Consider the following 11110-nt stretch of genomic DNA (forward strand, 5'->3'; position numbering starts at 1 on the left):
TGTTCGGTGCAGCATAAGCCATAGGCTTTCTTGCACCATGCGGCCATTACTAATACTAATACTAAATCAAAAATTAGCAAAACAATGTTGAGATGCTAATGTGTTTAGAGGATATGATATTAATTCAGATAATTTTTTAGTGGCTTAAAAACTAAATGGAAGAAGAGAAAAGCTATTAAACAGAGGAAGGAGGAGTTAGGTTACAAAGTATATCTACTTCAAGAAGAAAGTATACAAAATTTATATGAAAAAAGGCTTAAAGACGAAATAAGTAAAACATCGGAGAGAGAACAAATAGAAGAAGAATGGAATAATATACGAAATATAATAAAAAAGATAGCAAAAGAGACACTAGGACAATTCAGGAAAAACTATAAGAAGAGGCATTGTAAAGACATGGAATGAAGAAATAGCTAAAGCAGTAAAAGATCATCATCATCAGCCATTTTCAATCCACTGCAGGATGAAGGCCTCTCCAGCAACTTTCCAGTTCCTTCTGTTTTGAGCACTGGCCATCCATTTACTATCCAAAAACTCATGAATTTCATCTATCCATCTCCGCCTTTGTCTTCCAGGTTTTCTTCTAGCTTCTCTTGGGTACCATTCTGTTATTTTCTTAGTCCATTTGTCATCATGTCTTCGAGCTATGTGTCCTGCCCAAGACCATTTTAGTTCTTTAGTTTTTATAAGAATGTCCTTTACTTGAGTTTGCTGCCTAATCCATGTGTTTCTCTACTTATCTAACAGTCTGATTCCCAATATAATTCGTTCCATTCTTCGCTGTGTAGTTCTCAGCTCTTCTTCCACTCTTTTGGTGAGTGCCCAAGTTTCACTTCCATAAGTCATGGTGGGGAGTATACATTGATTCATTATTTTACGTATCAGACAAACTGGGATATTGCTCTTCAGTATGTGACTATATTTCCTGAATGCTATCCATCCAAAATTTATTCTTCTCTTGACTTCCAGCCATTTATCATTATTACAGCTAATAACTTGTCCCAGATAAGTATATGACCCCCACCTTTTCAATTACTGCTCCTTCAATCATTATTTCCCTTTCTGTGGCATACTTGTTCATCATTACTTTTGTTTTAGCCATATTCATCTTTAGTCCAAAATCCTTACTAACTGTGCATAACTGATTAAGATTTTCCTCTAATTCTTTGGGATCATGGCTTATAACCACAATGTCATCTGCAAATCGTAAATGGTTTAGGTACTCTCTGTTCACATTGACTCCTTTCTGCGACCAGTCTAATCTTCTGAAAGCTTCCTCAAGGGCAGCAGTAAACAGCTTCGGAGATATTGTGTCTCCTTGTCGAACTCCTTTCTCAATTTTAAATTTGCTACTATCTTTGTCTAGTCTAATAAAGGAGGTAGCATTCTCATATATTTTCTTCAAAATCATAATATATGGAGTATCTATGCCTTGTCTTTCCAGTGCCCGAAACATTGCCTTATGCTGTATAGAGTCAAATGCCTTTTCATAATCCACAAATGCCAGGCATAATGGTGTTTTATATTCATTTGCTTTCTCCATTAGCTGTGATATTACATGAAGGTGATCCATAGTTGAGAATCCTGTCCTAAAGCCAGCTTGCTCTTTCGGTTGATTCTCATCAAGTATTCTTTCTAATCTGTTAGTAATGACCCTTGTGAACAACTTGTAGATGTGGGCTAACAAACCAATTGGTCTATAATTTCCAATTTATGATTTATCTCCTTTCTTATGCAGCAAAACTATGATTACATTATTCCACTACTTAGGCGTCACAGCTTTTCTAATGCACTTTGTGAAGAGTCTTGCCAGTTTTTGTATTATGTCTCTTCCTCCCAATTTTAACAACTCTACAGTAACTTCATCTTCACCCGGGGCTTTCCGATTCTTCATTTTCTTCAATGCATGTTCTACCTCATCAGGAAGAATATCAGTTATGTCGTATGTGTTGCTACTTTGCAATCCATCTTCCCCACTGCTGGTATCATTCCCACGCTCCTTGTATAATTCTCTATAGTAGTCTTCTGCTATTTGAATTATGCTTTCTCTGTTGTTATAAGTACACCATCGCTGTTCTTCAGTTTCATTATCATTTGTCTTTCTGTATTACTGCTCATGGCTGCTGATTTAAATCCTTTGTTTTCCCTTAATGCTTGTTCTACTTTTCTTGTGTTAAATCTTCTTATGTCCTCTCTGAGTCTCTTTCTAATGGCTTTGCATAACTCAGTATACTCAATTTTCTCCCTGTCAGTGTTTTTCTTGCTCTTCATTTGTTGTCTTCGGTTCATCATGACAAGTGTTTCTTGACTAATTTTTTCTTCTTTGGATTTCTGTTTCCCTATAGGTTTCTTGGGCTTTATCACTTTCAGAAAGTTGTAATATTCCTCATCGATATCTTGGTCCTGAACAGTCTGCAGAAGCTCAAACTTGTTTTTAAGTTCCAGTACATACTGCTTTTTCTCCTCCTCTGTTATCTCAAAGACCTTTGTATTATTTACTCGAGTCAGTTTTTTCCTTTCCTTTCCTACATCTATATCAAGTGTACATCTTACCATTCTGTGATCACTTCCAACATTTACCTTATTCAGGACCGTAACATCATTCACAATATATCTTCTGTTAGTGAGGATGAAGTCGATTTCATTAGTTGTTAATCCATATGGACTCTTCCATGTCCACCCTTTTCTTGAAAAAAGTGTTCATTACTGACAGTCCTTGAGATTCTGCAAATTCCACAAGTCTTTCACCTCTTTTATTTCTTTCACCAATTCCAAAATTTCCTATAGTTCCTCTTTCTGCGCTGTTTTGCCTTTTTCCAACCTTAGCATTGTAGTCCCCCATAATAATAGTGTAGTGGGTTTTCTGCTCATCTAGAAGACTCTCAATTTCGGTGTACATTTCTTCAACCTCTTCATCATCATGGCTCGATGTTGGTGCATAAATCATTATAATCTTTAGCTTGTACCTCTTAGAAATCTTGAGTATTAGCCTTGACACCCTTGGTGATGTACTTTTGAATTCTGAATTCCAAAATGTTTTTAAAATCTTTATGGACTAGAAACCCAACTCCACCTTCACTCCTTTCACTGTTTCCAATGGTGTACTGCAGATTTCCACTTGATAAACTTATAAGTGATTCATTTCTTCTTCTTGTTTCAGCCAAACCGATGATATTCCAATTCACATTTCCTAATTCCTTTTCCAGCTCTAATATCCTGTCTTCACCGATGAGTGATCGTACGTTATAACAGGCCAAGTTCAGTTTCCGGGCATGGCAGCCTGGTCGTACTCAGAGATTCTTAGCACCCTCTGCTTCCACTCTGATCCTCTCGCTGCCGTAAGAGGGAGAGTGAAAGCTGCTGGGGACTGAGGGCCATTTGTATTGTTGTGCTCTCATGCTGGAGGGTTTGGTCTTTTCCTCTTCACGCTGACCAGGCGTCTTGAAGAGAACCACTGTACACGTTCGTTGCCACCTAAGTGACCTAACAGGGCTTACCATCGAGAAGGTGTGCATGAGTGGATTTTAGGGCGGCAGGCCAACCGGACTTCCCTAAATCTTCTGTAATAGAGAGATATTGTATCCATCAGTGTTTTAGGCTGAGTGTCTGATAACACACAGGATACCTGTTCCCCTCTAAGCCCCAGTAAAAGATAAATATCTTAAATATATACAAAACAGGACAAGGGAGAAGGAAGAAATATATAAACAAGAATGTAATAAAACTAAAGATATAATAAGGAAGGCTAAAGCAGAGTCATGGGATAGATTTATAAGTACAATAGAACATGATGTTCATGGAAGACAATATTTGGCATATAAAATGATGAAACACTTGAATAGCACAGAGAAAGACACTTCAAGAATAAATATAATAAAGGAAGAACAATGGAAAAAACATTATGAAGAATTGTGAAAGACCCAACATACTATCAAATAGAAGAGATACAGTTAGACCCAGTTAGTGACATAGATCCAATAACAAAGGAAGAATTGGAAAAGGCATTGAAAGCTACAAAAAATGGGAAAGCAGTGGGAATGAATGGTATAAATGCAGAACTGATTAAGTATGGAGGAAGTTTTTTAAAAGATAGGATACTAAATTTATTTAATAAATGTTGGGAACAATATAAAATACCAGAGGAATGGAAGATAGCAAAAATTATTTCAATATTTAAAGAAGGAAGTATTAGTAAATTAATAAGAGGAGTAGTTACAGCTCTGATTCATACTATCTAATTAAAGAAGGAAGAAATGATACAAAGAATTATAGAGGGATTAGCATATTAAATACAGTATATAAAATGTAGAGCAAAATAACAAATAATAGAATTAAAATTATCTCTGATGAAATATTAATAGAAGAACAGGCAGGATAATTATGTACAGATAATATTAAAACAAATAATAGAAAAATTAAAAGAGTTTAATTTAGAAACACATTTAGCATTTATAGCTTATGAAAAAGCATTTGATCAAGTAAACAGACGAAAACTATGTGACATATTGAGTAATAAAAAATTAATAAAGGATACCCAAAGCATCTTACAAAAATAATACAGAGTGTTATCAATGTTATCAAGGAGTTAGACAGGGATGTAGCTTGTCACCAACGCTGTTTAACATATATATTGAGGATATGATATGTAAATGGAAAGAAGAAATTAATACAGGTATATATTTAAATACAAAGAACAGGATTAATACATCAGTTATTTGCAGATGATCAAGTAATTATTCAAGACAGTGAAGATAATTTACAAAGAGCAGTATTTAAATTAAACCAAATAACAGAAGAATATCAAGTTAAAATATCAACAATGAAAAATGGCTTTTAAGGGGAAAAATACGGTGAGAACAAAAATAGTTATAGACAATAAAATATTAGAACAAGTAAAACATTTTAAATATCTAGGATGTGATATAACGCATGATGTTGAAGAAGATATGAACTAGAAATTGGCAAAATTTGAAAATATATGTGGAACAATAAAAAGAACACTGGCTAAGAAAACAAGGAAAGAAACACAACTGAAATTTTACAAGTAATGGCAGTACAAACACTTCTTTACAGTTCTGAAACATGGATACCGAAACAAAGAGACATTAATAGAATACAAGCTGCAGAAATGAAATTTTTAAGATATGTTAAAGGATGTACAAAATTAGATAAAATACCAAATGTAAATATTAGAAAAGACTTAAAGAATTACTCAATTAATGAAAAAATTATAGAATATAGACAAAGATGGAAAGAACATGTAGAAAGAATGCAAGATAATAGATTCCCTAAATTAGCTTACTCATATAGAGCAAAAGGAAAGAGACAGAGGAAGCCCGAAGAAAAGATGGGCAGACCTCTTTGAGATCGGAACAGGCGGATCGCCTAATCCGTGAAGGGAGACAAGACATTATGCTCTCTCTCTTCCAAATTTCATTTTACTTGTTATTAGCATCTCTTAGACAATTGTTATTAACTTAAAAAAAAAAAAAAAACAAGCATGCACTTTTCTTCAGTTTATCCAATACATGAAATGAATATTTTATATTCATTTCATGTATTGGATACATTGAAGCCAAAGTGAATCCACAAAAGCCAAAATTCTGACAAGAATATATCTGTTTCATTTCCTTATGATAAATAATTGTATGATTAGATAAATTACTATATGATCATTTCATTACTGATAAAATACCACTATTTAAGATAACTATTATTAATGTACCACAAACTTATTTTAGCAAACTTACCTTTGAATGTTCAGATGGCAAAAGTCTTTCCTTGGTATCGCTTTCAACCATTTATTAGTTAAAACAGTATCCTTCAAAGAAAAGCCAAAGACGTGTACTTTTGGACTACCTTTATAATTTCCATGGCATCCAGGAATACATTTTCCAGGCATTATTAAAAATTTCAAAGCATTTTTATGATATGAAACATCACAAGATATCACAAACACAAAAGTTATATCGTGTTTATAATATTCACAACAACGCAAATATCATGAACACAAGCACTACTGCTAATAGTAACAAAGCTTAAAGTACTATTGGAATTGGTTTCTGACCTTTACCCCTTGGCCCACAGCACAATGGATCAGTGCCCTGATGACCTAGTGATGAGGCTTTATCTAATGGTGGTGTTGATAGGGGCACAAAGGGTTGCTTACCCTCTTTGTGCAGAGTGTTTTTTTTTTTTTTTTTTTTGATTTGGTAGTTGTTGGCGCATCGGCTTCTGTGGCCATATTGCACCTCCCAAGTTTTTTGCAGTACTTTGATCCAAGCCCGAGGCGGGAATCGAACCCGCGACCTTTGGGTTGCCGGGCAGGTACTTTACCCACTCGGCTAGCCCGGTCGGCTGTGCAGAGTGTATTCTGCATATTGCAGTGTCTCACAACTAAGCCTATGTGGGGATATGACTGAAATGTTTAAATAAACTAAATTTGAAGGCAATGAAACTTGTTTTTTTTTTTTTTTTTTTTTTGTTATGGACGATGCTGTATAAGCTTGCTTGACTCAGGTCAGAGTTGAGACTGGCTCTTATTTGGCAATGCAAAGCCAAAGAAGAGCCACTTGGAACAAAATGACTTGTATGTTTTCTTCTTGGTCTTCATTGTTACTAACAGGATATCACGAGTTTGATTATCTTCCAGAATGTCACACGCAAAACACAAGCAAAGTCCTGTTGTACTAGTTAAGGAACAAAAAAATATTTTGTTTCTATGATGCTTCTGGATGAGGGGATAGCAGAAGCAAAACTTTTAAATTTAGAATTTAAAATTAAAAATGTTACAATGACATAAATTGGGGACTGCCCATAATTGTTTCTTGCAGTGATTCCTAACCATTTTGTATATATGAGGCTATTTTTGTAATGTCAAAATCAAAAAATTACATGGATCCCAAATCACGGTAGTTGTATTTTTAGCATTTGGTAATTGAGAAAAGACAATGACAAAAAGCTACTACAAATTTGGAAACACTATTAAATGAATTTGTATTTATTCACACTGCAAAGTTTGTTGGAGCTTAATAAAGATCAGAAAGTACAATGCTTGTACATACATGGATTTGCAGACCCCCTTGTAATAGCTCTGTGGGCCAATAGTTTATTGCATTTCATAACAATATATGTAATTTCTGATAGTATTACATGACATACATTAATTATTATTGATTTGGAAAATCCTCTAAATTAATAATGTTCTGGAATGCCACTTTGAATGCACATTTCGGCATTCAAAATGGCATTCCAGAAAGGTTTTGATTTATGAAAGTTGCAAGTACATATTTAAGGCAAAGAAAAAAAATATATATAAATTTTGATAAACTTTTAATTATTTTTTATTATGGTTAAATTTTTTTTTTGTCTTACAGGGATACATTCAGGAAATGATGTTTGATTATCTGCCAGAATATTTTAATCTGAGTGTTGCTCATAACATGTTAAATGGCATTCGAAGACGCTATTACAAGAAATTTGGCCTTACAGACAGTGATGTGAAAACTACTCACAGCGATGCAAATTAATAATGTAGTAACCCCTAAGTAATACATTTTTATTCTAATTTACAATTCATGGAGGATTCAGTTAAGATGTAAAAAATGATATCCCATATTGTACAAAATCATTCTACATTCCCTTTTTTTTATTGGGTTGGGCTCGTTAGCAGTTTATAATTTTGATGAAGTTGAGAGGCTTTTTATCAAGGTCATTTTATTATACACCAAATACAGAAAGAGAAGGCTGGCCAGAACCAACCATATATGTCATGGGTATGATGTAGTCTCCTTTTACTTCTAATACAGTGTGTATTCTTTATGGGACATACTGATGCCTGTCAGTAGTAACATTACTTTTCTTCCAACACATCGTAATATTCCCTTTCTTCCAACAGTATTAATTAGGCAAGTGATGTTCGTGTCATTGCACTTACACTGATTCAATTAGGTCCAGTCTGAGTGGATCATTATCACCAAATCAAAAAAAAAGAAAAAAAGTACTATATACTATATACACTTTATGACAAAGTCCCATTATTATTCTGCATCATAAAATTGGTGTTGGAAGAAGAATGGCACTATTGTAAATATTCTCCAATAAGACTACTCTCACTAGTGTGCTTCACAATGGAACAGTGCCTCCTACTGCATTTTATAAGGAATATTTCTCAGTTTGGTATTATACCAACATTCTTCCAACTGATGAAAACAGTATGTAGCAAGATTTGACATTATGCGCACTTTCATATGAAGTTCTTAGCATACAATATTTAAATCAGCAACTAAATTTTCCAAAAAAATGCATGAATCTCTTGGCTGCTATTTTATTGCCTTTTATATGCAACACTCCACATAAAAGCTTTTGGAATATTGAAAAGTTCTAAAATTCATCATACACTAAGTGCATTACCATTTGTCTCTGTTCATATGAGATGAGCTTTGCCATGACATGTTAATTGTAAATGACAGTTCTACCTTCTGCTGCTTCATTTAAATATTTTTTTGCTCTGCAATATTTGCATTAAATATGCTTATTTAATGGCATTAAAATATTTTTGGTAATGTAGTGCACCTGATTTATATTTCAGGTCTCTACACTTTAGTTTTAAACATTACTTTCATTAATAAATTGTAAATTAACATTTTTCTTCAAATGATTTTATTGGGTTTTATAAAAGGTTCAAAGGTTTGGGTAGTTTAACAAACATTTTATTTGATATGTTAATTACTGTACAAGTTCTTTAAGTAATTTTTAGTGTTCTGTGGATAATTTTTGTAAATATAATCATTAAAGAAATATGGCAAGTTTACTTGTGTTATTTAATAAAGTTGTTAAAATAAAAAAAACAAATTCTTACCTAAAGTTCCAAATATAAGTTCTCTTCCCCAAATATTTCAAAAACAAAATTCCGTTTGCTTTGTAATGGAACAACAGGTTTATTATGTGCATCTGAGCCTCTTAATGCTGCAAAAGTTCTAAAATGGTTCTAACTTTAGAACTTTTGTAGCATTAGAAAGATCAGTAAGTGGCAAAAAAAAAATAAACTGACTTCACGAAGATCATCTTATATTAACACTTTAATTTTTAGTGTGGGTACTTTCAGGTGCAAGTTTCCCTGTTTGCAGCTGGAAAAATTTTGGCTTGTTCACCTAGCAATAGAGCAAATTTGTTAGAAATCAAATACAATTTGTATGTGGGGGGGGGGGGGAAGAGATAGGTGGAAATTGTCACTCCTTGATCCAAATGATTATCTGGAAACATAAGAGATGGTAGTTGATGAATTTCATTTACTAGAAAGCAATTCACATAAAAGAACACACTATTTAAAATGACTTTGGAAAACATGTATATATTAGAAGGCTTACACTTGAAAATCCTATTAGAAAATAAAAGTAATGGGACAATAAGATTAAAAACAAAATGATCTATTGGATTAGTGGGAAGTGCATTAAAGGAAAGGTTTTTATTTGATTACAGTACAAAATATAGAGCAGTGGTTCTCAACCTTTTTTGCCCCATGCACCCTTTTCACCATATGTTAGAATGTCATTCCCCCCTTTCCAAAGTTGTCTGACTCAAAAGGTGTATTCCAAAAAGATAAAAAAAGTGAAATCTTTATCTTTATTTTTAATTTAATATGTGACATCCAATAAAATGTGATGTCCTGTAGATTATGTACAATCTGTAGAGTTGTAGTTTGCAGAAAGATCAATATTTGAAAAGTTTAAGTCTGTCAATCTGTGGTCCCAACCCCCACCCAAAACCTAAACCCTCCTGTTGAGAACCCCTGATATAGAGGTTACTAAACTGGCTTAGATATGCATTCTGACAGTATTGTAATGGATATTTTAAATCAACAATTATAGCATTATACATCTGCATAATGTTTTCAGTGAGAAATTTATTCAAGCTCTACTTTGTTTATATTGAAACCATTCATGCTCTAATCAGAACCCAACTAAAAGCACAACACACCATAAACTATCAGTATGGTTAATGAGGTATATGGTGCTGTAGATTTTCAACATGACTTAAAAAAATGTTAGGTTAAACTGCAAGTTAAAATCAGTTATATGGATCTCTTTCTGTTAAGTAGATGTAGTTCTTTGATTTTAGCTTCTTGATGAAATAAATATCAACTCATGAGAGAGATATCCACATTAGTTATATTCCAAAATATAACTGCGAATGGATGTTGACCAACTGAGGTATGTGTGAACTGGTTTAGAAAAAATGCTGGCATTTTAACTTTATAGGAATTAGTACTTTTTTCATAGGGATTAGCACAGTGGCCATAATTTCAAGTTATGAGAGGAGATGTTTAGACTGGATTTCAGGAAATTTTATTTTAGCCAGTGAGTTATACATTACTGGAATAAGTTACCTACATGGGTAGTAGAGGCTGACAGTTTGGGGAAATTCAAAGGTCAGCTGGATAATTACTTATGGGAGAATGGAAACACATAGGTTGTCTATTTCCTTTTCTCCTATTATTATTTTTTCTTCTTCTTCTTATTATTATTAATTTTATTTTATTTAGTTATTTTTTTGCCTGTTGCAGCATAAGCCATAGGCTTCCTTGCACCATGTGGCTAATACTAATTTCGTGATAATACCTATAAAGTTAAAATTCCAGCAGTTTTTCTAAACCAGTTCACACATATCTCAGTTGGTCAACATCCATTCGCAGTTACATTTTGGAATATAACTAATGTGTAACAAGAAAAAATCGATGAATACAAGTCCCCAGGATGAATCTTACCTGTAACCAGTTTATAAGGCAATCCCCAAGGATCATCCTTTAAGGAAGAATGAACAAACCTGTCCCAAGCGGTCCTTTTCTCTTTGTGAATAGCATTGAAATATAGCCTCTGATCTGTTTTATACACTTCCTCCAACCTATCAATTTCAATCCTAGGTCTGTTAGCCCTCTTAGCTTGCTGATAGTTTCGTCAAGCAGTTTTAAGGTTGTCTCTCAGCCTCGTGAGGTTTTGTGTCCACCATGAGACAAAGTTGTTTCCACTTTTTCCTTTTTAGGGTAAAGTCACAAATGCTCTTAATCAACTTCTGAACTGCGCTCTCCTGAGCATTTACAGCCAAACAACTA

At 33.6% G+C, this 11110-nt stretch overlaps 1 protein-coding gene across 1 annotated transcript in view; it reads left to right on the top strand.

Moving 5' to 3' along the window:
• LOC150074985 (very-long-chain 3-oxoacyl-CoA reductase-like) overlaps positions 1-8623 on the top strand; it is a 229000-nt gene extending 220377 nt beyond the window's left edge. The window contains exon 10 of the mRNA XM_090389237.1: positions 7377-8623. Within this exon, the coding sequence (XP_090245363.1) occupies positions 7377-7529 (153 nt within the window). The 3' untranslated portion in view covers positions 7530-8623. The remainder of the gene's footprint in view (positions 1-7376) is intronic.
• Positions 8624-11110: the final 2487 nt, after the last annotated feature.

This window comes from Mastigoproctus giganteus, chromosome 14 (genome assembly GCF_048544385.1).
Source record: "Mastigoproctus giganteus isolate SK-2022 chromosome 14, ASM4854438v1, whole genome shotgun sequence".
Taxonomy (NCBI): Eukaryota; Metazoa; Arthropoda; class Arachnida; order Uropygi; family Thelyphonidae; genus Mastigoproctus; species Mastigoproctus giganteus.